The sequence below is a fragment of the Carassius carassius genome, chromosome 23 (genome assembly GCF_963082965.1).
Source record: "Carassius carassius chromosome 23, fCarCar2.1, whole genome shotgun sequence".
In the NCBI taxonomy this organism is placed as follows: domain Eukaryota; kingdom Metazoa; phylum Chordata; class Actinopteri; order Cypriniformes; family Cyprinidae; genus Carassius; species Carassius carassius.
The window spans coordinates 25609201-25635901 of NC_081777.1; the positions used below are offsets into that span (position 1 = coordinate 25609201).

Genomic DNA, 26701 nt, shown 5'->3' on the forward strand with positions numbered 1-26701 from the left:
GGTTTCTGTTTAAATGTTCTATTAATCAAACAAAGAATCTTGATTAAACAAAATCATTATTTCCACAAACACATTAAGCAGCATAACTGTTTTCAACATTGCCAATAATAATAGTTTCTTGAGTAGCAAATTAGAATTATTTCTGAAGGATAATGTGAGTAATGACGCAGAAAATTCAGCTTTGCCTTCCCAGGAATATACTACATTTTGAAACATATTAAAAACATCTTTCAAAAAGAAAAATCCTGCCGGGTCAGTAAGTATACTGTTCATATTATGAGTTAAAATACCCTCATTATATACTACATTTGTCAAAATGTATCCCACAATGCAGTGCACTTAATAAGACCATGTATTTCCAAATGGATTGTAAAGAATATTAGGTAACTACACAGGATTAAGACAAAACTTTTAAATGGGGTTATTTTAATAATTTCAGCATTTTTTTTTGTCTTGTGGACTAAATGTAAACCTCTCTTATGTAAAATATCTTACTCAGGACAGTGTGTCTGTGCGTATGTGGGTGCAGATCATTTAACACTATTGTTTTGTTGAAACTACAGGCTGTTGGCACAGTTGTGTGACCCTTAGAGCTCATGTTGACCTTTTTTTACTTCAAGTAGTGTGTGTGTGTGTGTGTGTGTGTGTGTGTGTTTGTGTGTGTGTGTGCAAATCAGGATATCCTCAAAGCTGATAGAGCTAAATTAAAATGTTTAAAAAGTTTTTCATCTGACCTTTAATTACCGTTTAACAAGATTTGACTTTGAGGCACCCTCTTTGTATTATGTAATTAATGCATCAAACACTAGAGGGCAGCACAGTGACAGAAAAGCTTCTAAAACTGAGAAGGGTATTCCCATAGACAGTAAAAGAACCGGATGGCTGCAGTTTCAGGACCGCAACTCTTGGACCGCAGCTTTAGGACCCTAGTTTTTTGTGACAGCGCCACCTACAGTACTGGATCAACACCAATTAAAGATGTACGACGTGGACAGCAATCAGACGGTGAGTACCGATATTTAATTAAGTTTTATTTTATAACGTTTAAACGGTGTTTTAATTAAGTTTTAATGACGAAGTATTATAAGTGAATCTAGCCTGCACATTAATTAAACTTATCAGATGAAAATAGCATGGTTTATGTAAGGTTTGTAAGATTTACCTGCAGCTTAATGTATTAGTGTGAATACTGGCTTAATAGTCGTTGTTTTACCATATTTATGTATAAAATATATTTCATAATTAAACTTCACTGACTGCCTAGTTGCAGTGTGTGTTAGCCTGTTGTTTTGGCATTGTTTTGCAATGATGAATGAGGCGTTTGCCAATTTTAATAGCTTGTTACAATTTGGCCTAGTCTGCAGGTCTACTCCACATACAGTCCATTGATATCATGTGTTAGTTTCTGTCATGTTCTGCATGGCCAATATGAAGTGATTTTATGGATTTGGTTAGACTCATTGTAGGACAGATGATTAAAAAAGGCACTATGGATATTTTCATGATCTCAAAATATTCTAACAAGTAGGCTCTCTCTTTTTCAAGATACATATAACAATCCAAAAAGGGAGATCCCTGCCCGAATTGAAGAGATGCACCACATGCTGCAAAGACTTTCACTTTTCATATATATATATATATATATATATATATATATATATATATATATATATATACACCAGTTGAATATGTTAAACAAATGTTTCTTATTTCTCTCTCTCACTCTCTTTCTCTAGAGTTGAAGCCTACAGCCATTTTATCCATGCAGCAACTGATGGAAAAGGGGTTCACTTTGGTGCTGTTGTGATGTTGTCGCAAAAAGGACATATATATATATATATATATATATATATATATATATATATATATATATATATATATATATATATATATAAATAAATAAATAAACATTCTTGAATCATTCTTGGGTCTTGTCTTGCCTCTCAACAACTTTTAAAATATTGGCTGTAATTTAGTGACTCCATAGTCCATACGCTGATTCCAAATTTAACTTACCTGATAATGAGCTAATTCACCTTAAGGAGGTTAATCAATACACTGTAACATTCAAGAGACTAAGACTTTTGAGGTTCTAAATTTTTTACAATTGTTTTAAAATTGATATACATCAATTTTACTAAATTGATATTTCATTTATATTTTTTGTAAATTCATGTTTAAATTAAAAATTGTGACTCAAAGCACACTTAGTAATTAACCTCTGCTGCATTTTGAATCAAAAATCACATTTAAAAACAAATACTACTGAGATTAATATATTGATGCTATATACAAAGTAACGTGAATGCAAACTAAACCAACAGGGTACTAGAACTGCGGTCCTGAAACTGCAGCCATCGCTATATCGTCCAGTACGATAGGTGACGCTGTCACGAAAAACTAGGGTCCTAGAACTGCGGTCCTAGATCTGCGGTGATCTGCGGTCCTGAATCGGCAGCCTCCAGTTGTGCAGGAACATACTATTGTTAAAACTTTTTAAAAAAAATGATACAGCATTCCAGGTTTTTTCCATTGTAACTTAAAGTATATTTTATTTTGGGCAAAGCCCTTTTTTTAAATCTCTCTTGTAAAAATATGTATTTTCTTAATTGACATGTGGTCACCCACCACAATTAGGATGTTCTTGGTCATCTAAGTGACAAATAAATATGTATATATATATATATATATATATATATATATATCAATCCAAAATCTGAAACTATCCCAGTGAAAAGAGGGACTAAAATGCTGCTCATAAATATGAAAACTATCACGTGCACTCTTAAAAATTAAGGTGCTTTAAAGCTTCTTCACAGCAATGCCAAATAAACATTTTTGGTTTCACAAAGAACCATCTCTTTCTTACCTTTTTATAATCTAAAAAACATTATTTCGCCACTTTTGTGAAACAGAGAAGTTCTTCAGATGTTAAAGGTTCTTTATGGAACCAGTTAGAAAAAAAGGTTCTTCTATGGCATCGTGAAGCAACTTTATTTTTCAGAGTGTAGTTCTAATTAAACTATAGTATCTAGTAAAACTTGTGTTAGTAACAGGGTTTGAGTTAGAACAGTAGTATAATGCAAGTTCCAATGCCATCTCTGATCTCTGCAGGAAAATATCTAACTTAAAGAAATACTGGGATACAATTTTATTTAAATAGTTTTTGGGGTGTAACAATTGAATACAAAAAAAAAAAAAAAACATATGTCATATATGTCATTTTGACTCTTGAAGTGGTTAGGCATGCAAATTAAACAAAATATTCCATTCATAAAACGCCACATATTGGATAAATACTTCACATCATGCAAGATACACAAGAAATGGCTTTATGGTTTGGTCACAAGGCTTCCCAAGCTTACCACAATTTCTGTAACAGTGTTGTATATTTATTCAATAACCCTCAAACTACCCTCCCACCCCTTATCTATATAATACTAGCCATAATACATAGAAAAATATAAATATGATGTTTGCATAGAACTGTGGGTTTCCTGAAAGGGAAAGCATGTCACATGTAATGCACATAAATGTGTCCTCTCTTATAACATTTTGATTCATTCTTCAGGTTTATACACCACTTTGCTTTGACCTTTGACCTTTCCTTTCCTCCTTTGAACTTTCGTTCTCAGTCGGTTTCTTTCACTGGTCTAATTCGTGGCTGTCTTGGCTCCGAGGTCGATAGTGACGTGCACAGAATTCTCTGATCCGAATGCATGCCTCAATCATCATCTCCTCTGGGACGGTTACCACAATTCGGAAGAAGTTTGGATATTCAAATGCCTACAGAAAGGAACAGTAAAGGTATCAGAATGGATGCAACCAATCATTGTCACAAATAATAGATATAAGGCAAGATTAGGGAGATGAATAATTACTGTAGCGGGCAAACAGAACACAGACTGCTCAGTGACCAGCCGTTCAGTGAACTCCACATCGTTCTGGATATCTGGGAAGTGTTCCATCTCAATCCCCACCTGAGGATGAGCCAGCATTAGATACATTTACCCTCTGCTAACATGCAACTTTGCACTTTTTGCAAACATGTTCATTCCAAATATGGACATCCTGATGAGCAAATGTGCCAAGTATGATTAAGTGTCTATCAGGCCATTTAAAGAGACAGTTAACCCAAAAATGAACCTTCTGATATTATTTAAACACACTCATGACATTTCAAACAGCATTATTTAAATATAAAGTAAAAATGCAGAAAAATAAATAATTATTTAAATTGAATCCTCTGATCCAGTTCACAAAACCAGTGAATGATTTGTTAATTTATCAAACAGGTGCTGATCAATCTAGTCACAAAATGTTTAAAGTCAGCATAAAATTAAAAATCATCCTATTTATTTTCGAATTGCATATCATTGATCTAATTGTGAATCATTTATCCATGCACGTGTCATTCTTTTATTTTTTTTTTACCTTTTACTTTCTTATTAAAAAAAATACAAAGTCCGATGATGTATGCAAACTCTTGCAATAATGTAGTCCATCTCAGTGTTTTTTTTTTTTTTTTTTTGTCATTTTGGAGTTGGACAACAATAAAGGACAGTAAATGATGACAGAACTGCAAGTTTTTGGTTAAATTGCCCCTTTAGTTTAATGTAGTTTATAAACAATGCTTCATTTTCACCCACTCTTATCTTATAATACACAAAGTTCCACTCACCATAATGTACATGGCTCCTGATGGCATCACTGGATTCAGCCCGGGAACAGTTGACAACTCTGAGTAACATATCTCTGAGTTTGACTGAAAAGGGACATAAAATTGTGATATTGTCAGTGTCAGATGTTGAATCTACAAGCCATTCTCTCAGAAGCTTTTCTCCTCTTACCTTGAGGAAACTGATGGTGCCTTGATAGAACTCTGGTGGGGTGTCATTCAAAATGCTCTCTAATGCTCCCTGAACCACGGTGCAGGGTCCCAATATTCGCTGGCTTAGTTTCATAAGTCCTTCTCGAATCTAGAGTAAATTTTAGCATTATTGGTATGTTTTTGTTGCATATTTTTCATTTTCTGTTACTGGTGAGAGGCTAATACTTACTCCAGTTCCAAATATGTCATTACGATCATGGATAAGGATCCAGCCCATCCTCCAGCCAGGAACCAACCAGCGCTTGGCAAGACCACCACAGGACAGGATGGGCACGTCACTGCCGAGAGGTGCCAAAGGCTGAAAATCGCAGCCCGGGAATACCTGCAGAGAAACAGATACACTCATTACAACACTGTAAATAGCAACATTTTTCTTTAAACATATTTAGAATATAATATAATTAATATAATATAATAATCTATATAAAATGCAAGATGGATGATATTCTTTTAAAGGTTTTGGAGTCTGTAGGTAAAAAAAAAAAACTCACCAAAATCATTTAAAAACAATGAAATTTTAAAATACTCTTACAATTCATTATATTAAAATGCTATTTCAGTTTACAGCAGCCATTACTCCAGTCTTAATCAGTGTCACATGACCCTTCAGAAATCATTCTAATATACTTATTTGGTGCACATTATACATTTTTAGCACTCTTTGAAGAACAGAAAGTAAAAAAATAGCAGCATTTTTTTGAAATACTTTCTTTTATGTTGATTGAATGTTGATTAAATTGAATTGTTTTTATCTAACTGACCACAAAGTTTTGAACAGTATTTTATTTAATTTTCTTCTGAAGATAACTGTAACTGTGTAACTGTGTGTTAGCTGAATTCTAGAACGTTCTGCATGCTGTTACCATCCTCTTGGAAGGAGGAGCCTTATGGAAATTTAGGAATGGGGTACTAAGAAAGTTATAAGGGTAGCTAGAGAGAGTTCCTTGCTTGTAGCTGTTTTGTGGTTGTCCGCCTGGCTCTAATTACGATTATGGCTTCATGTCTGCATGACGGATCCGCCCCATCTCCCATTGGTTGAGATACTGCAATTTGCAGTGTTGGCCTCATTTCACAATTCAAACATGGAAGTATGTTTCGTTGCTGTTGTTTTTAACAGGGTCCAGACAGCAAGACCACATGGGGTGCTCAATACTGTACCAGATGGAGCTCAAAAACACATCCAGCCAGTCAACATTCTACCTGCGATGAAACGAGGGGGTCGCTCCTCTCCCTACCTTCTCTATCGCCTCAAATACGTCAAGCTTCCCGCATGTGCTAACTACAAACATATGTGATGAAAATTGCAAAGTCACTGAGGTGCACTCAAGCCACTCACTGTCGGCTTACAACCACAACTGAGTTATTTATTGGGTTCTTAAAAGAATAATTTTTTTTATGTGTGAAGAACATCTGAAAAACCTTATCCTCACTATGTGCAATGGAGATATTCAGTGGATGTTATAGGTTCTTCATGGAACCAGATGCCAATAAAGAACCTCTAATTTTAGAAGTGTTCTAAAAGGTTGAAAAGTGTCTTGCAAGTAAGCTAGACTCAGCTAAGTCATTTAACAGGGGTCATTGAGGAGCATAGAGTGTGAATTCCATAAAAGACCACTGTGAGAAGACCTGTGGTCTACTTGACCTTTGAGGGCCTCATTAAAGTTAGTTGAAAGTGGACAGAGCTCGGAAAATAAATAGTTCTTCGGATAGTAAATGCAAGTGTTCCCGTATTCAGTGTGAGCTCACCATGTCTCCGTAGATCTCATCAGCAAGGATAGGGATACAGTTTCTTGATGCCACTAGAACACATAGAATATTATCAGATTAATTTCGGTGGATAAACATTCCTGATATATTATTTGAATAAACATTCACCGGAAAGAATCTTATGCTGGTGTTCTTTGGAGAACACAGAGCCACACGGATTGGATGGGTTGTTGACAATAAGACAGGCTGTTTTATCATCAATCAGACTCTCTAGGTGCTGAAGATCAATCTCCCAGGACTTCTCTGGCTAAAGGATCAAAATATAACATAATATATATTTAAAAAAAACTAATCTTAGGCATGATACAGTCAAGAGGTATTGTGGAAACTATAAAACTATATTAAATTCAATTAAAAGCCATCCTTATAGTGTCTGCAAATAAAATGATTCCTATCTTAGTTGTGTTAGGATCTATAACACTTATCTTTATACTGTAATAAAACCTGAGCTGTATTTTTCTGTTATTTGCATGTGCTTGTTTATGGTTCTTTCTATTTATCAACCCCAGATGTGGACTATATATTGTAAGAATGATGCAGCAATTTTCCCCACTAGTCTTTTTTCATCCACTAGTCTTTTATGGCCCCTAATTTTTCCTTATTGTAAACAGAAAAGTTTTTGTTTTCTGACTCCATGCTAAACTGAGGTGATGGACTTTTTCTTTTTGATTTACACACTCATGCTATCAGTGCGATTTATTTACTCACCAGCAGATTGTAGTGCTTGACTTGGATGCCCATAGAAACTGCCAGTGTCTTATAGAGGGAGAATCCAGGACGTGGAACTAAGATATTGTCCCCTGGGTTACACAACACGCTGATGGCTAGCTCTATAGCCTGACTACAGCCACTGGCCAAGATTACATCCTAAAGATTTAAGAAAAAATAAATAAATTACTCTTCATCAACTTAAAAATAAAAGCTTTAAAAGAAAAAGGACAAATGATGGATGTGACGTACTTTGCCTTCCAGTGGAGCTTCTGGACAGCTGTAGAAGTTTGCAACAGCTTCTCTGCTCTTTTGGTAACCTGTCAATGTTATTAGAAATACGGATTATTTTCATGAGGAGAAAATCATTCACATTTTATCAGAATACAAATGCAAAGTGGGACTATTTAATCATTGTATAACAAATGAGGCAATTAATTCCTCTTAAAATGTCAAGCAGAAAATTAATGCCTAAGACTTACCAACTGAGGGAGCATAGCCATTGTATTTGTGTGAGTCTATGGCCTCCTTCACTGCCTGCAAAACATTGTCATCTGTTGGCAAGTTCCCAAACACAGTTGGGTCACCTGGTGGAATACAAGTCCAAAACAAACATTAACTTTTAATTGCTCAGCATAAAGAATATGGCAAATAATATACCCTACTTACGATGAATGAGGCAAGGATAAAATAAAAAGATAAGCCATTACTTTTTAGCTATACAGCTATGATACAGTAACCCCTGGTTTCACAGACAGGGCTTAAGACTAGTCCTAGACTAAAATGTAAGTCTGAGCTGTTTCCACTGAAATAAACTTGCACTGACTGATCTTAAAAATATATCAGTGCCTTTTTAGTTTTAAGATGCACATCGGTAATGTTTTTTTTCTAAGCATGTTTATAAAAATTACTTAAATGTCCTAATTGATCTATGGTCTAATCCTGGCTTAGTCTAAGCCCTGTCTGTGAAACCGGGCCTACCATTTTCCCATTTGTTTAAACATTTTAAGTGTTTAATTAATATATTAAAGCCCAGCTAATACATATCTAAGTTACAAATGTTGGATCATAACATTTTGTGTTTTATTTTTATTTGCAAGTAGGTTATTTGATGCATAACTTACCAATGGATAGAGCAATCATGGGTTTCTCTGGGTTGGGGGTGAGTTTCATCCCGTCCACTATGGCTCGGATGGGGTTGAGTGTTTTTTTGGACATCTCTGAGGGTCTGACGTTCCATCTCTGCCTGCGTTTCTTCAGTTTGGCAGGGTTCACACTCACATGAGTCCGCACACTCACATGATGCACACCGTTCCCGCTGATGAAGTTCCCGTGGATGTCACTGTTCTGAGATCCGTTCTTTTTCACTACAAAAGACATTTTCTTGGTCTATGCACTTCTGAAAGAGATGATGTCTAGAGAATGGAAAAGATGATATTGACTAATACTTATGCACACACACACACACACACACACACACATATACATATAGGCTCTTTGTTTTAGACAGAAGTCAAAAACATAGGGTTGGATTTTTAAAAGTTAATTAAATTGCAGGTGTCTATACTAATGTGTATTTTCTATAAGGATCAGTATATGACATTAACCTACATTTGAAAATGTAGCCTACTGCAATAACTTTATAAGATATAGATTTACAGCCCACAAATATATTAAAAAAGCATTTAGAGTTTTTAAGAAAAGTCTTTAAGAAAGTTGTCCGTTATCTAACTGCAAAAGTTAAAGGTTTGCATGAGATAACTCTTACAGAAATTTAGCTTTCTTGCATAAATAAGACAAACACCTCAATGCAAATAAATTACACTACATACGAAAAACACTAGTCTAAATAATCAGATTAATATAGAACTGTAGAATTTGAATCTTGTCTAACATTCGTCAAATTAGACAAAATATCTAATATTCTAAAATATCAAAAAGTAACACAAAAAGTAATGTGGAAATTAATTTTTCTATTGTTTAAAAATATGCAAAACATATAGGCTATGCCTCAATAAATATATTTATTTTAGACACTAAATGAATGAAAACCCAAATGCATATGCTAGTTTAGGCTATAAGCAATATAAAGAATTTATAATGGAATATAAATACCTTATTAAGTTTCTTATTATAACAAATCACGCTCCAGTGGTTGGGGATGAGATAAATAGGTAAATATGTGCATAGAATGATTAAGTCGGTTCATAGACCGGCTTTATACAGAACCCCCCAAAATGGGTGTTGAACCCTGCCCATATTTCCATTGGTGGAGACTGGGGGCAGTCCAAAACTCCCCCGTTACATCATAAGTCTAAAATTCTATAGTTTTGGGGTTGATTGAACCTCATCCTCCTTTTTTCTAGAAACTGCGGATGCGCAAGCACGCGATCTGTGCGTAAAAGCGCGAGGAGCGCAAACACTCCTGCCCTCACTATACAAGTTATGCACACGACGCTCAGCTGCTTTTAGAGACACTTTCCTTCTTTCAAACTTATTGCGGTCACAATCTCTCACTTAAGTCTATTTATTATTATGATTATTATTTTATCAGTCGCACCTGTTTAGAGCGCACTTTTATAACGAGAGAAGTCGTTTAGGTTTAACGCTGCATTTCAGACTTTCTATACGGTTTATCAAGCATCATTTAGAGTATTCTCCACATCTGTAATGAGAATGAAAGAGGCTGGTCTCCACATCTGTCTTACATAACTTAAACTCATGCACGTTTTTGCGTGCGCTGGGGTTGTTTTATTGGTGCTAACACTGCAACTATTCTGCTATTATGCAAGTAAAACGATTAAGTCTGTGAAAAGCCTTCTTCCAGCTATACAAAATATGGAAAATCAAAGGCTTGGGGTCTCTCATAATCATAAAAATGTTCAACTCAAAAGTTGTTCATGCAATGTTTTCTATAAAGGGACATCAAGATCAAGATCTTTTCATAAGCTTGATAAATCAAACCAAGTCATTCAAAAATCAGTTGATTTGCAGACCCAATTCAGGGTAAGTGCAAAAAAGAGAGACAAGCACATTTTTCATTCTTGTTTGACATTAAGAAAAGACAACTACACGAGGTAAATAATTACAAAATAATGACAATTTTCGTTTTGGGTGAACTATTGCTTTAATAAAAGTCAAATGTCTTAAAAATAAATTAGAAAAAAAAAATGTCACTTGGATTATTTATGTAACTCTTTCAAGCTCAAACAATTGTCATTATCCAAAACACCTACAGACATTAGATGGCATTTTCTTTCTACCTGACCGCACGCATGAATGAGTGCACTTATATCTGATGCAATATTGACAAATTAGTTTACAATGAAATCAAGTCAAATTTACACTCAAGTCAGGTAAATAAAAGTCAGAACTTTAAACCCACAACCCTCTTTTATGTTTGTTTGGGGGTTTTTTTGTACTTGGCATAACCACCCATTTAAGAAACCAGCACGTACACACATAACACTGAATTAGTGAAGTTAAGACCAACCTTAAAACACTTCAGACCTGCTATTCGGTAGGGTCAACACAACCTTATAGGCAAAAAAAAAAAAAAATTGTCAATGTCAACATGTAGCCTCTAAATCACGCCATGCAGAGACACAGCAAAAACCCTGACCCAGCATACATGTCACTCAACCAACAGCAAACAATGTTCCACATTGGAAACCATGTTTTTTTAGAGTTATATACTCACACTTCATAGGACATCCAGGGCAACAGGAGTCTAAAATGACTGATTACAAAAAACATACTGGACACAAATATTTTGGCATTGACCTTCAAGAGCTTTAAGGCAAGCATTTTGACCTTTATGAGGTAAACGATGAGGTAACAAGCTGCATAGTTTCCCAGACCCTAATGTGAGTTCATTCAAACATCCTAAGTAAAGGGCCAAACTCAATGTTTGAGTACCTATGCATCTAAATCATGTTGCAGAACATGTTCACTGGCACCTTTTTAATGTCTTCTGATTTAGTCTCCGTTAGGCTTGTAATCAAGTCATGAATATTCTGAGTATAAATCAGAATACAGTGTTTTTTCATCATATAACATGTATTGATAATCTTCAGGCTATTGTTGTCCTAAAATACAGAAAATATGCTTAGACTGTTGAAGCCACATGGACTTCATGAGGAAGCTTTGACTCTCTAGGACAGTTTCAGATTGTGTTCATTGGTTCAGCTTGGTTGGGTGAAGACAATGGTGGCTAAAATCCATCCTGCACTGATTCCTGGAGTGACAAGTTGTTTTGAGGCTGTGGATTGAGATGATGAGGAGAACTATTGGTGGACTCAAGGTGAAGGAGCAACTGGTTCCTTTGAGGACACTGGTGAAAGACTGAGCATTTTAACTACCGTGAGGTAAATGATGAGGTAAAATAAGGTGAAAAGCTTCTTCTAAAGTTTCAGATTGTATTCTCTGGTTCTGCGAAGACAATGGTAGCTAAAATCTGCCCTGTGTTGATTCTTTAAGTGTCAAGTTGCTTTGAGACCATGGACTGAAATTGTGAGGAGAACTGTTGGTGAACTGAAGATTAAGGGGTAACTGGTTTCTTTGAGGACACTGGTGAAAGACTGACTTGCTGACCATCGAGAGCTTTAAGAAGTTGACCTACATGAAGGAAACCGATGAGGTAAAATAATGTAAAAAAGCTGCATATTTTCTCAACCCCAATGCGAGTTAATTCAAACATCCAAAGCAAAATGCTAAAATCTGCGTTTGAGTAACTATACATCTGTAAAACATGATGAAGACTACATTCACCGGGACTTTCTTTTTGATGTCCTCGAGTCAGGCTTGTAATCAGGGTCATCAGAGTCTGTTGAGTCTTCTGAGTATGAATCAGAATACAATGTATTTACATCAAATAACATGTATTGATCATCTTCAGGCTCTTGCTCTCCTTCTAAAATGTCACGGGCTCTGTATGAATCCATGGCTCTGGCACATTCTTCCTTGCTTAGTCTATTAAGGCACACTTGAGGTTGAAGCCACTTGGACTGCATTAGGAAGCTTTGACTCTCTAAGGACAGTTTCAGATTGTGTTCATCAGTTCTGCTTGGTCCGGTGAAGACAACGGTAGCTAAAATCTGTCCTGCAAGTTGCTTTGAGGCTGAGGTCTGTTGGAGAACTGAAGGTGAAGGAGCAACGGGATTCTTTGAAGACACTGGTGAAAGACTGACCTGCCGGATGAAGGACAGTGAAATGTTTGTAGTGGATGAATCTGGGTCAGAGGACAACGAGTGCTGGTTTGGAGATGCTTGAGGTTGTGGTGTGTACAGGAGGAAAGGTGGAGTACTCTGGCTTGATGTTGGGGTGCATTCTGCTTGTAAGACTCCTCCATCAAGCTCTTCAGAACATTCCTGAAGGATGCTCCTCATTTTTTTGCCATGTCTGGAGCAGACCTGCTCTGGAAAAGCAGTCTCACTTTCCTTCTGTTCTGGTTCAGATTGAGTTTTCTTCTGTCTGTGTCTCCCAACCAGAAGAGACTGGCTGAAGTCAATCTGATCTATTTCAGAATCTGACAACTGCGTGGACGTAACAATTACTCCATCACCACAAATCTTCTCCTGAGGTGAAGCATTTTCTGTGTTTCTATTCTGCCACAAGCCCTGGGAACCAAACGGTTCTTTTTTGCTGGTTTGTGAGAGTCGATTCTCCTTTGAGTTGTGCTGAGATGACCTCAAAAATACACGGAGGGTGCCATTGGATGCTTTAACAATTTCAGCGTCCCTTTGTACCTCACAGGTGTTTGAAAGTGATGGTGAGAGACTGTCGTCAAGGCTCTGATTTGTTGTAACAGCTGTCAAATAGAGAAAATAAAGTTTAAATGCACAACTTTTATTTCAATCGAACTGAATCCATTCTGATTACTGAATCTGAATGTAGTGTTTACATGAACACTAAATATAGTGATCGAGTTGATGTGTGCATTTATATGCCACAAGCTTCAAATCTCAAATCCTGCTGTTGGCTCATAACATTGATTCTCCTACACTGTAATGAACTGTGTAAATGAAGCCAATGTCTGTAATTTCAAAGCTGTTATGACAAATTCATCTTTCTTACCGCAATGCAAGAGTCTCTTCAGAACAGTGGCTAGAGATGCACTATCCCTTGAAAGTATTTTTTTTAGGATCTTCTCTCCCCTCCCATATGAATGGGACTGCTTCAGTACCTGCACGCAAATGTGGACAGAACAGAATAACATTTTAAGGACCTGTGGGAACTCTGACTTGATATTTAGCCAATGTATTTATGTGTATTTAGTTGCTGGAAATTTTCAGATGTTTTATCGTCTGTCAGAAAAACAGTAATGCCTTTCTACTAAACAGAAAATGCAGCTACTTTAGACAGAAAAGCACATAAACACTTACCTGTTCAATATATGTTGGTTGTGGCAGGACTTTATTTAGCTCTCCCAAATAGTGTACAAGTCTCTCCTCCAGTTTCTGTGCATAGCGTTCACCATATTGCTCCTCCATTAAATCCTACAAAGATAAATAGCCACATTTGATTTGAGGATCTGGGACTGTTGCAAACTAGTGCTGATATAAGTAATGTACCATTCAAAGTAGGTTTTTTTTCACTAACCCGAATGTAAGTCTCACGTACATCCCTGTCTCTGGCCAGAACATGAGCAAAGGCCTTGAAATCTTCCTGGTTTTTCTGCATGAGATCCATGTTCCTGCGGCTCTGTATAGAAGCATGATTTAAACAAAAGGAAAGAAAGGGAAAGTGTTAAATCTATTTTAAAGCATTATTTTTTGTCAATGCAGACAATAAAATACAGTAACAACACATAGTCAGATATTAACTTAATACACTTCAGCAAGAACCCATGCATCATATAGTACATTTATAAATTACTTTGGCTTTTTATGTATTTACGGTGGCCCCTGGTGGAAGGAGATCATACTTACACATTTGTGATATTCTGGAAGGCTTTTAGGGAAAAAGTTTTCAATCTTTTCAGAGATTTTAGCAGTGCTCTGGTCATTCCACAACATCCACATGATAACCTAAAAAATAAAAAAGTTCACTAATCGTAAAGTAGTCATGTAATGCCAAACTAATTCATACTCGCACAATTAAATTTGTGTATTCTATAAAATTAGGGAAGGATCACTGCCTTAGGCGAAATTTAAGTTTAATTAAATTCTTTAATTTTGAATACTTTTCCATTATTGTTGGGATTTCCTATTTTGAAAATTCTTAAATAATAAGAATAACACATTTCTGAAGGACTACGATTTTATTTTTCTAACTGATTGAGGTTGACTTTTGTTCATCTGTTTGTATTTTTCCTTTGTTCCTTTGTATTAATGTTCTTTAATAGAGCAGTGATTATTATGATTATTTTTTTATTATTACATATAATTACAATAATGAAAAACCCATGGAAATCCCTATCAAAAACGGCAAGCTATTTCTGGTGTGTTGACCTATGTATTTTATCAAAGAAAACAATGCCTCACCAGAGTCTGCAGACCAAACATGATCTTCATGTGTTTGATGGGGGTCACTAGTCTTGGGACAAGTGTGTACGTAACGTCCAAAAACTCAGTGACTCTCTCAAAGTGCTTGATGTCTCTGGCTTGCACGATCTTCCAGACCTCTGCTGCTCCCACACGGATTCTGCACTGCTCTTCAAGGGTTAGAAGATGCCAGTCACCTTCAAGCCATAATGGGGGTCCTAGAGCTGGAAAAAGTTCAAGTTGATTAGATCTCCCATGCATTCGTTTCAAAATAGTTTATGTTAGATCTATTACTTGCACCAAATGTGCAGTTGATTTATGACAATAAAGTAATTGTGTAATAACATGCAAAGGCATGATTGATTTAATAGATTATACGGTTTTATTTGAAAGCAATGCAAGAAATGCTTATGTAAAAATAATTTGATGAAAAATGTCAGGTTTGGGTTAATAAAAACATTGCCAAAAAAAAAACCACCTTCTAAGACCTCCATCATCCGTTCAGTCCATGCATATTCAATGATCCATAATGGTAAAGCAGGAATAAGGTGAGCACATGCTTTTTCCAACCACAAGTTTTCACTCATTCCAGCCAAAGCAGCAGTTTCAGTCTTTAACACTGTCATGATGTCCAGGGATCAGCTGATTTCAGTGCAGAGCATCTGATAAGAGCCACTGCACGCAGGAAAAATCCAATCATTGACTGAGATGATGATGAGCTCCATTTAAAAGTCAAATTATGTTAGGCATGTCCGGACACGTTTAGGAAGTAAATGACGGAACAGGTTACTTTCACTTGTAGCGCATCAAAGTTAGATTAATCACGGAATAATTAAACGTCGTTCGGTATTACATCGACTGCACAAACTAACGTTACTCATAAGTTCAGTGCAAATATTCTTTGTGTGAAAAAAGAAACTGTTGACGGTGATGTTTAAAAAAAACAGCTGAAAGACCTTTCCAAAATAAAAGAACGCTTCTGCAAAAACCTAAACTAGTAGGATATATATATAGCTAAGTTTATAGGTAAAAAGGAGAAGTGGAAATATAAGACAAATTTAATTAAATAATTTAAATATGAGCAAATATTTTACTTATCGTTCTGTATGTATAAAGACGGATTTACACATTTTCATCTCGTTTTGAACAAAGTTCACTTTATCGTTGAAATACAATTAAATATTAACTTTTTTTAACCTATTCTTTAAAAAAATTGGCACCCATATATAAGTTTTCGCAATATTTTAGACTATTATATGTTGGTAAATGTTGCAGACACATGGTTCGATGACATTCAAAGTACTCACAAACGCGCAACCAAATAAGGTATTTTATTTTGAAATATATATTTCAAGCTTTACACTTTTTAAAAAAAAATCATGACATAGCGGCGCTTGGTGGCGTCAGGGGGGGCAGGGTTTCATATTTTTTTGAAGCACTCCTGGGCGCCGCCATTGGCTAGCGGACCCCCACCTGCTGTTAGCATTCCATTGACTCCCATTCATTTTAGAGTCACTTTGACAGCGAATAACATTACATCTGAGACGTTTAAAGACTCCATTTGTCCATTAATTATTTCTAAAGAAACACGAAAATGTATAAAAGGCTCCATTACCTTCTATCTTACGTTATGGTCCCGTAGAAGCAGTTTTGGTAAAAAAAAAAATAGGCTAACGATTGCGTCATAACCACTCGACTCTCTGTCGCACAGTAGAGAAATTACCGTATGGACAAGACGCTCGCAGGCAATCTTTTACGGTCTATGAGGCTATCGGGGGGACGTGGAGGCATAAAGTCAAGGAAGATAATTAATCAGAATACTTACCAAAATTTGCTCCTGTTCACGCTCGCCTTCTCTGCAAGATTCGGTGGGTGATTCAGATTTCTCTTGGCACAGCGGTTAGAAGACGAACAGGTTGCTCAAGTAACATCTCAGTTCGAGTCTGCGCAGTACGCCCGACCCCCAGGAAGTGCGTGCTTCTAATTGACTTCATTTTTCTCCGTTGAATCCAATGGGGTCGCTGTGTCCATTTCTTTTAGTGTCTATGGGTAGCGTGATGTGTGTGTTGTGTTCTGGAGGTTTGATAGTTTGACTTGAGTTGCCAAATCTCCAAATGATTCATGCAGTTAATTCAGTTTTATACTGTCAATAGGGAATCTAAAAGTTGTCTTTGAAGGTGAGTGCACGGTGTGTCCTTTAGACAGTAAATGTTTACTATATATTTTATATAACCTAGATATTGTATTTGATCGTCTGTTTGCACATCACTCATATATGGTAGTTAAATATTTCATGATATAACCACGCAAGTCCATTCATGTCTTACATACAGCATACTACAACCTTATGTATACTGTAATATGTGATGCTGGTTTCTCTGTGCTTTGGTCTCTTTAAAGGTGGGGCTGTTGGTGGACTGATTGGATGCTGGATGACAAGCGGACAGTTTAAACCTTTACCTCAGGTTATCATGGAGCTGACACCTGACCAGCAGCGCAGACTCTCTGAGGATATTGTAAACATTTTAGGCTCAATAACATGGACTGATGTTGCACAGCTGACTGCCCTTGTGATGGGAAATGCCACACTACAGCAGCAAGTGACTGCTGCTCTTCTGAGCTATATACAAAAGGAACTTCAAGCTGAAGTGCATTATGTAGACTGATGTAACTTAATTTATATAAAGAGAAACAACATTTCAAACCTTATAATCATGTGTCATACGGATTGTTTGATTGGATGTTTGAGTTCTGTAGTTGAAACTGGCATACAACACATTAGTACTGTATAAAAATGTTTTTAACTTTATATGGTACATTTGAATCTGTGAAATCTTATTTCCTCCACAGGGTAAAAAAAAAAGGTATTTGTGAGAGTTTTTATCTCTTTCTCGCAATTCAGAGTTTATATCTGACAATTCTGACTCTTTTCTTGCATTTTAGAGAGAAAAAAACCCTCTTAATTATTGCATGGCAAAAAACTAAAATCAGAGTTGTGCGATAAAAAAATAATGCTACCTAATCTCAAAATTCAGATTTTTTTTCTCGTAATTTGTAGAAAAAAAAAAAGATTAATTTTTTTTTTCATCATTGTTTCATGATGGAAAAAACCCACATAAATGTGAGAATCAATGTATATTCTTTGCAATAATATCCTGACATAATGTGCAGCTTGTTTTCAGAACAATTAGGAAGATTATACATTGTAGAATATGTGTGAATGATATTTATGAATGCATTTTTAAAAATATGTAATTAAACATATGTTTTTGGAGTTCTGACAGAACTGTGTTTGTTATTTTGTAACCAGGATTTGTATCCCAGTCAAAAGCCTCAAAACAGATGCTGGTTGCTTTAAAAAAAATATATATTTATTAATAGTTAGATTTGGCTGGACACATTAACAGCATACAGAGAAAATGTCCATTGTTTATCCAACAATTACAGTATCCTCATCATGAAACTCATAATAAGGCACCTCCAAGTTGAGAGGTGCAGGTCCTTTCCTGATCCTTCCTGAAGCATCATAATGTGACCCGTGGCAGGGGCAGTAGTACCCGCCGTAATCACCGGCATTGGCGATTGGGACACAGCCGAGATGAGTGCAGACCCCAATGACGATGACCCAGGTGGGGTTGGTGACGCGGTCTTTGTCATGCTGGGGGTCCCGGAGCTCCGAGAGATCTACGCTCTGCTCGGCTGCGATCTCCTTCTCTGTTCTGTGACGAACAAACAGAGGCTTGCCTCTCCACTTGAAGGTCATGTTTTTCCCCTCTGGGATGTCGGACAACTTGATCTCGATTTTGGACAGGGCCAGGACGTCAGCAGAGGCACTCATCGAGGACACGAATTGGGTCACAACCGTTTTGGCTGCATAGACACCCACCACAGCAGTGGATCCGGTCACCAGGTAAGAGAAGGCCCGTCTAGCATCGCCGCTTTCCTGAGAGGGCTTCTTGGGATCCAACACCTCAACACGGCGATAGTCAGAGAAGTCAGGGATTTTGATGTCAGTGTGAGCCAGACGTGCTCCGAAATGGCCTAAAAAGGACAGAATGGTCATTTCGTATATATTGAGCAAACCTATTTATATAATACCTATTTAATAAAACCTATTTAATTGCATCTATAATTAAATAATTTATATAAAGATATTAGTTTATAGTTTAATATATGTGAACCTGGACCACAAACCAGTCATAAATGTCCATTTTTAAATTGAGATGTATACATAATCTGAAAGTAGAATAAGTAAAATAATAAAATCTGAGAGTACCAAAAAATCAAGGTATTGAGAATATTGCCTTTAGAATTGTTAAAATGAAGTCCTTAGCAAAGCATATTATGAATCAAATTTAAAATATATATATATTTATGGTAGAAAATGTGCAAAATATCTTCATGGAACATGATCTTAACTTAATATCCTATTTATTTTTGGCATTAAAGAAAAATTTATAATTTTGACCCATAAAATGTATTGTTGGCTATTGCTACAAATATACCCAGCGACTTATGATTGGTTTTGTGGTTCAGGGTTACACATATAATATACATATTATATGTATATAATATGTCAATAATATAAGTGAAGTGACATTCGGCCAAGTATGGTGACCCATACTCAGAATTTGCTCTGCATTTAACCCATCTGAAGTGCACACACACACAGAGCAGTGAACACACACACAGAGCAGTGGGCAGCCATTTTTTTTATGCTGCGGCACCCGGGGAGCAGTTGGGGGTTCGGTGCCTTCCTCAAGGGCACCTCAGTCGTGGTATTGAGAGAACTGTACATGCACTCCCCCCACCCACAGTTCCTGCCGGCCCGGGACTCGAACCCACAACCCTTCGATTGGGAGTCCGATTCTCTAACCACCAGGCCACGACTTCCCCCAACGACTTATAGGATGAATTACTGTATTACAATGAGGTCTGGTATGCAAAAATGGAACCACAACAACCAGAACATGTAAACATTAATAAATATAAATGTAATACAAAGACATCCTATTCAGTCCTTTAACTTTTAGACAATTTCTGTAGCATAACAAACATTAGTCTGGAACTGATGGGTAAGTTACTGTAAAAAGTAATTACTACTAGCTACTAATTACATGTTCAACACTAGAGTTAGATTTCTAATTACGTTCTCTAAAAATTTTGCATTACTTATTAGTAATTACTTTCAAAATCACATATCAGCATCGACCAGTTGAACAATAAGGATAGACATATACTTGCTCTTTTAAATTCTTTCAAATAAATATTATAAAATAGAAAAAAAATCTTGAAGTGACCAAAGAATTTTTAAAGGGACAAGGTTACATTAAAAACATAAAATGTTAGTTGGATGTTAAATTCACTATTGCTTATATAACATGATTCTATAATCTGTACATTATTACATCAATTACATCAGATGCAACTGTAATTTAATCACACAAAATCCAAAGTGATCCGTTGCATTACCAAGTAATAAATTACTGTATTACACCCGACACTGGTCTAGAATATCAAGAGTTTTGAACATCCTGTAATGATATGTCCACGTTATGTGCTCACCTACCGCATACAGCAGACTTCACCAGCACTTCTGTATTCACTGCTCCGGGAAGTAACGCTTTCAGGGGACCACAAGCCTGCAGGTATGGGGACAAAGCCCCCAAACGAGCGGGCAGGGACATCATTTTTGTGCGGTTAAAGGCTCCTTACAACCATAAACAGTAAAAGACAACCGGTCACAGCGACCTCTGAACAATGCCTTTGAAGAGAGAGCTTGTACTGCGGCAGCTCCTCCTTCGCTTCTTCATAGTTGACTGGGTATTTACTGAACAGAAAGCGTAAAGTAAAAAAGAGATGATAAAATAATTCCTCCCATAAAGCTATTTAAATGATAAATACAATACATTATTCAATTACCGCCTTATGTTATTTTCAGTATGTTTGTTGAAATATTTAAATATTTTTGATAATGGTTATAGTTTTGAACAGGCAGTATAAAGCAGTCTCGGGAAATGTAAACGGTAGTTACGATACGTTCGATTCATTTAGGAGAATCGGTTCTTTTGAACAGTTTTTGTGAACCGGTCATCCGTTTCTTCTCAGTTTACTAATCATTCAAACGTGAACCAATTCATAAAAAAGATCCGACTCAAAACCAAAAAATGTGTTATGGTTCACATACTGGTCATCCCTTGTGCGAATTGGTCGGAATCCGCAGGATGGTCACCTGAAAAGTAAACATGAGATTTTTACGCCGGAAAATAACGATAATAATTATTCTGGCTTATGCAATATTTTCGTTGTATGCAGCGTATAATGTATTTATCAACAAGAGGGTTATTTTTCGCGTTCATCGCGTGGTAAAAAAGGGCTATGTGATTATAGGTAACAAAATGCATCGTCTAATATGTTTGTTGTAATAAACATAAACATTATAATATATTGTATATGCAATACAATAATATCAACCGATGATGGAGTGTAAACAGATGTGTTTGATAATGTACGTTTCAAGATAATGGGAAAGCAGGAGAGGAAGAGTGGAACCCATGGGAAGAGGATGAGCGCGCGGATTCATTAATTCAGCAGAAGCGGAGAGATGCCTTCAGATCATACCAAGATCATGCTGCTAAGAACAAGCCAAAAACATATAAAGTTCAGATCTGGGGCAAAGCGGCCATTGGCAAGTGCAATATGTTTTTTTTTTTTGGTTCCAGAGATCATTGCATTGCTTGTTGTGTCTTCATTTTTTGCAATAGTAGAGAGCACAAATGAAATCATGTTCCTTGTTTACCCTTTCCTAGGACTTTATTTGTGGGAACATATTTTAGAAGGGCCTCTCAACCCACAAGACAAATCCAGCCAATGGAGAGAAGGAGAGGTTCAGTCAGGGAAGATCAATTTCAGGTAATTGATCATTATATTCAACAAGGATGCATTAAATTGATAGATTTTTTGTTGTTGTAATAATACTTCACAATAACACTGTTTATATATGTGTATATAAATATATATATATATATATATATATATACAAATAATTCATTCTTTTTTGTATAATTGGAGTTTTCCTGAGCATGGCGATTTCTTTCAAAAAAATTCAGAATGCACAACTTTGCAATCTCTTTTATCATAATCTGTTCTCAGTTTCTATACAGGACCAGCAGTGGTCCAGGGGCACGTTTTTCTTGACACAGACAGTGTGGTGTTGGTTTTGAATGGCCGTGAGCAGCAGAAGATCTCTTACTCCATCCAGTGGCTGCAGCACGTCCAGGGTTTGGTGCAGATGCACTCTGTATCTCGGGTTGCTGTGGTTCTTCTGGGCAACGAGCAGTGCAATAATGACTGGATCAGTCCTTACCTTAAGAGGCACGGTGGGTTTGTGGAACTGCTCTTTCTTGTGTACGACAGTCCTTGGGTAAATGATAAAGACATCTTCCAGTGGCCACTGGGTGTTGCCACGTAAGTTTCTATTTTTAAAAACTAATTTTTGTTTCATATTTTATGAGGTGTATTTCTGTAATATTTTATTAGCATCCAGTTTATAGTTTTTTTTATATAATTTAGAATAAAATAAGTTAGTTTGATTGTTTATGACATGTTTTCTCTTTCTTTACAGATATAGGCATTTCCCTGTAGTTACACTAAGCGGTCAGATGGTGAAAACTGCTAGACCATATCTCTGCAACTTTCTCGGGACTATGTACAAAAACTCCTCCAGGGAAACTCTCATGGGCGTCCTAAAGCAGAACAGCTTGGAGAAAGATTGCCTCATGCATGTTAGAGAGAAGTATGTATTTTTGGAAGTATGTATTTTTGGCAGTACTGTCCATTATTTTGACGGTCTGATTTAAAACAGATTGCATTCACAAAAAAATACTAAATATTTAACATACTTAATTGTTAGAAATGTCTATTTTTATTCAGCAAGAATGTATTAAATAGATCAAAAGAGACAGTAAAGACATTTTAAAATCTTACACGCACACAAAAACAACAACATTCAAAAAAATGCTGCTCTTTTGAACTTTGATTTAAATAATTTTAATTAGTAGTAACGTTTCACAATATTACTGTTTTACTGTATTTTGCTCAAATAAATGCAGCTTTGAGCATGAGACCCACCCGGTTAGTATGTAACTGTTTTCTTAGCCAGTACACATTCTCATGTTTCTGTTTTACCCTTAAATCCTTCACAAATAATATCTCAGACATTGCTGGATTGCAGCAAGTGTTTTTTTGTCATCAGGTGGCTTCCTCAAGAGACGGCAGACACTTCCAGACAGTACCAGATGGCATTAGCACAAAGTGACCTCACTCTTTGTCCAGTGGGAGTGAACACAGAGTGCTACCGCATCTATGAAGCCTGTGCCTATGGCTCTGTGCCCGTGGTGGAGGACGTCCTGACTCCAGGGGCCTGTGCGGCTGGTAACCGGTCCCCGCTCCGACTACTTAAAGATGCAGGAGCACCCTTCATCTTCCTCAAAGACTGGAGGGAGCTGCCTGCCGTCCTGCAGAGGGAGAGAGAGATGAGCCAGGAAGAAAAAACAGAGAGGAGGATGAGAGTGCTGGAGTGGTACAGTGGCTTTCGTCAGCAGATGAAGGACAAATTCACAGAGGTGTTGGAAGATGGCTTTTTCAAAACCATCTAAGATTAGTTTGGGCAACTTTAAAGAGAAATTTCACCCAAAAATGACAATTCATCATTTCAGTCATCATTTTCTCAATTATGCATGTGAAATATAAGATGCTACTGTGTGTTCATGGGTTACCATATGCTGCTGTGCATTAATGCCCTCCATGTTTGCTGTAAAGTATTAATTAATTAAGTCATGATGTTTCAGTGGAAATAACAGCGCAAACAAATAGTAAGATGTGTTTTTTTTAGTTTATAACCTAGCTGGGTGTTTTTTGCTTTTAGCTCAGTTTAATATATTAAAATAACTTAATTTTACTTTTAACCAGCCTGATCTTTATTTATCTAGCATTTAGACTCTTGCAATTTCAAACTGATTTGACAGAATTCAGTCATGTGCTCACAGAAAAGATGTCTTTAGATGTTTCTTGAAACTTTTGTGCAATTATACATACATACATATATATATATATAATAAGTATGATTTTAAAATAAAATGTCAATTTTTTTTGTTTGGTTACTTTTGGTGATAGGGAATGATATTAAACTGGTTTTGAACAAGATGGAAAAGATTTATAACCATGCCGCTTTTTTTATTTTTAAATATATTTAAAAAAACAAATATATATATATATATATATATATATATATATATATATATGTATATATGATAAAAAATAAAAAAGCGGCATGGTTATAAATCTTTTCCAGATATATATATATAAATTGTATTTTATAAAATAGGAAAATAAATAAAGCAGTTAAAATGCATTGTTTTTTTTTTTTTTTTGCTTAGCATTTTTATTTAATATGTATGAGGTTGATTACATTTTGCCCCCTGTAAAAACTCTGTGAATAGTCAGTAAAAAGTCCAAATTGCATTACATTTAACTATGACTGTGTGACACTGGTTATATATATTTTCTGCTAAAATCTGAAATTATCTAATGATCGCCGTCAACTGAACCGGAACAGAATTTCTTCATAGAAAGTCACAGAAGTGAGTGATTTATTTACATGCAATTCCAAACACTGGCCACTAGGCGTCGTCCACGACGCGTTCGTCAGCGTTCTTAAAAACGAGTTCTTAAAAACCGTTAAAAATATTCAAATGGCTTACTTTTAAAACATAATTACAAATCATATACACTTTTGAAGGATTCATAATGAAACGATTTGTATATATATATTATATATATCTCTTTAAAACACAACACATTTCACAATAAGTTTTTAAAACTGTTTTGATTTGTTTATAAGCATAGAGATGCTTATAAACTCTATAACGTTAACTAACTTACTACAAAAGAAAATTACTGGTGGTCAGAAAAGTTGTCAGTCCGGTCCACATTTCCGCTACGTGCACCCCCTCCGCCTCCAATCCCTCCCATTTCCAACCACTTGCTTTTCCAGCTGCTTTGAGGTCAGTCAGGATCCGTGAAACTGTCCTGCGAGCAGACCCACGGACACGAGGATAGTGTGCAGAAAACCACGCCAGTCATTATGCTGCTCAGTCTGTCCAGAACCGTCGGCGGGTGATTAAAAGACAGTTTGAAGGACCGGGTTGCCTTTTGCTGGAACAAGCCGTGGACATTTGCCCAAGGAAAGGGTTACTTGTTTGGGAGGAAACTCTTCCAGCGCGCGCTGTGTTTTGATCGCACAAACGGCGGAATCGTGTTGGGAACTCGGGAGAGGAACATTTGCGGCGTTTGGCTTTTGGGATTTTTTTTTTAGCCTGAACAACTTGAAAAATCTCTGGGATGCACTGGCCGCTGTAGGGAGATCTGGAAATCGGAACCGCCCCCAAAACAAACCAGTTTACAAACATTCTCGGAACTGAACTCTTGATATTTCGAATCGCTGTTGAAAATGTCGAATCCTCCAGTGAAGTTCAAAAAGGATAAAGAGATCATTACAGAGTACGAGACTCAAGTCAAAGGTAAGAAGAATCATAAACTGCAGTAACGTTACTAGTTGAATGGCTGCTGAAGGCAGTGGTGCAGTGAGAGCATGTAATCATTGAACAGATCACTTGAGCATCATGCTGAAGGTTTGATTTACAGATTGAACATTTTGCGTAAAGACTCACAAAATAGAAATCAGATGATCTTGTTTTTTTAAACAACAGGTTTGGGAGATGATTGTCACATGTTGGTTCTGAAATAAAAAAATAGGAGAAATGTTTTAAAAAAATCTTGTCAATATCTAGTCTCTCTTTATTTCTCTCTCTCTGACACACACACACACACACACATATATATATATTGACCCACATATACACAAACATTGTCATAAAAAGGTCAAGATTTTTTTCCCAAAAATTTGTAATGCAAAATGTTTTAAATATGAAATATATTTTTTGTGGGGGAAGGGGGAGATATGACTTTCATTTAGAAACTAAAAACATGTTTTGTGTTTATTCAGATTTTAAAAGAATAGTCAATATTGCACGTTTTGTGCTCAACATAACTCAGTGTTTCTCTGTATTGAGTTGATTCGTCTTTGACTCTGTTTTGAGCATTTTTTACGAGGCCAGTGCCTTTCTCTTGGCGTGCAGCCGTGTTATATTTAGATGATGATGCATGAGTTTTTATACTAGGAACATGTTTAACAATACTGAAAATATTCCATAGTTTTAGATACACTTAGTCACTGTCCCTTTCCCCTGGCCACTCAAACATCTCTTGCTCATTATACAGATACTTCTAAAGTAACGTTAAATATAAATGTTTCTAGTCATTTTAATTGGTTTAGTTTTTCTTTTACAGTTTATCCAGTGATTGCGAATGTAATTGAACCTCATCAGCCAAATTTGCACCTTGTGTTAAGGTCACTGTTGAGCAGAACTTCTTGAAAACTTCCTCTTACTTTCCAACAAACTAAGCTGGATGGTCTGTTTCCTTTTCATCTCATGAGCATCGTCATCATCATCATCATCATCATCATCACAGGAAAGAGGCAGTTGCTGCATTGTAGTGACCATGGGGATTTGACATCGCCCCAAGGGCTGAGTCCTCCAGGGCTGGTTTCAGACAGAAATGGCTGTTATTTATGTAGAGGGAGAGAGTGTGCGTGTGAGAGAAAGAGAGAGGTATGTTGCTATCGTGACATGGCGTTTGTCAGAGCAGCAGTGCTCATTTGGCAGGAATGTTCAGCCTCTCGCTCTGATGATGACTTAGGCTGTTAATAGCAGCGTGATGCACAGAATCC

At 36.4% G+C, this 26701-nt stretch overlaps 6 protein-coding genes across 8 annotated transcripts in view; 3 read left to right on the plus strand and 3 right to left on the minus strand.

Moving 5' to 3' along the window:
• Positions 1–3028: 3028 nt before the first annotated feature.
• LOC132101641 (tyrosine aminotransferase-like) lies at positions 3029–8777 on the minus strand. Its single transcript, XM_059506728.1, has 11 exons — positions 8491–8777; positions 7849–7953; positions 7619–7686; positions 7367–7525; positions 6767–6905; positions 6638–6690; positions 5061–5213; positions 4851–4979; positions 4682–4765; positions 3882–3980; positions 3029–3786 (listed from the first exon to the last, which is right to left on the minus strand). The coding sequence occupies exons 1-11, from the start codon at positions 8744–8746 to the stop codon at positions 3646–3648; spliced, it is 1386 nt and encodes a 461-aa protein (XP_059362711.1). The 5' UTR covers positions 8747–8777; the 3' UTR covers positions 3029–3645.
• Positions 8778–11776: 2999 nt separating this feature from the next.
• On the minus strand, positions 11777–15780 carry LOC132101643 (uncharacterized). Its single transcript, XM_059506729.1, has 7 exons — positions 15329–15780; positions 14851–15074; positions 14296–14394; positions 13967–14068; positions 13750–13863; positions 13442–13550; positions 11777–13175 (listed from the first exon to the last, which is right to left on the minus strand). The coding sequence occupies exons 1-7, from the start codon at positions 15474–15476 to the stop codon at positions 12133–12135; spliced, it is 1839 nt and encodes a 612-aa protein (XP_059362712.1). The 5' UTR covers positions 15477–15780; the 3' UTR covers positions 11777–12132.
• A 1400-nt stretch (positions 15781–17180) lies between these two features.
• LOC132101971 (protein C19orf12 homolog) lies at positions 17181–17909 on the plus strand. The gene has a single exon (XM_059507180.1). The coding sequence runs from the start codon at positions 17217–17219 to the stop codon at positions 17514–17516; it is 300 nt and encodes a 99-aa protein (XP_059363163.1). The 5' UTR covers positions 17181–17216; the 3' UTR covers positions 17517–17909.
• Positions 17910–18210: 301 nt separating this feature from the next.
• Positions 18211–20591, minus strand: LOC132101972 (cytochrome b-c1 complex subunit Rieske, mitochondrial-like). The gene is made up of 2 exons (XM_059507181.1): positions 20420–20591; positions 18211–18891 (listed from the first exon to the last, which is right to left on the minus strand). The coding sequence occupies exons 1-2, from the start codon at positions 20538–20540 to the stop codon at positions 18281–18283; spliced, it is 732 nt and encodes a 243-aa protein (XP_059363164.1). The 5' UTR covers positions 20541–20591; the 3' UTR covers positions 18211–18280.
• Positions 20592–20997: 406 nt separating this feature from the next.
• On the plus strand, positions 20998–23809 carry LOC132101644 (ribitol-5-phosphate xylosyltransferase 1). Its single transcript, XM_059506730.1, has 6 exons — positions 20998–21240; positions 21371–21538; positions 21660–21762; positions 22003–22317; positions 22475–22645; positions 23105–23809. The coding sequence occupies exons 1-6, from the start codon at positions 21096–21098 to the stop codon at positions 23505–23507; spliced, it is 1305 nt and encodes a 434-aa protein (XP_059362713.1). The 5' UTR covers positions 20998–21095; the 3' UTR covers positions 23508–23809.
• Positions 23810–24803: 994 nt separating this feature from the next.
• Positions 24804–26701, plus strand: part of LOC132101645 (SLIT-ROBO Rho GTPase-activating protein 1-like) — a 114287-nt gene continuing 112389 nt past the window's right edge. Inside the window, exon 1 of one of the 3 annotated variants that reach the window (XM_059506734.1) lies at positions 24804–25430. In XM_059506734.1, the coding sequence (XP_059362717.1) occupies positions 25361–25430 (70 nt within the window). In that variant the 5' untranslated portion in view covers positions 24804–25360. The remainder of the gene's footprint in view (positions 25431–26701) is intronic. The other 2 variants (XM_059506731.1, XM_059506732.1) reach the window with 2 other exon arrangements.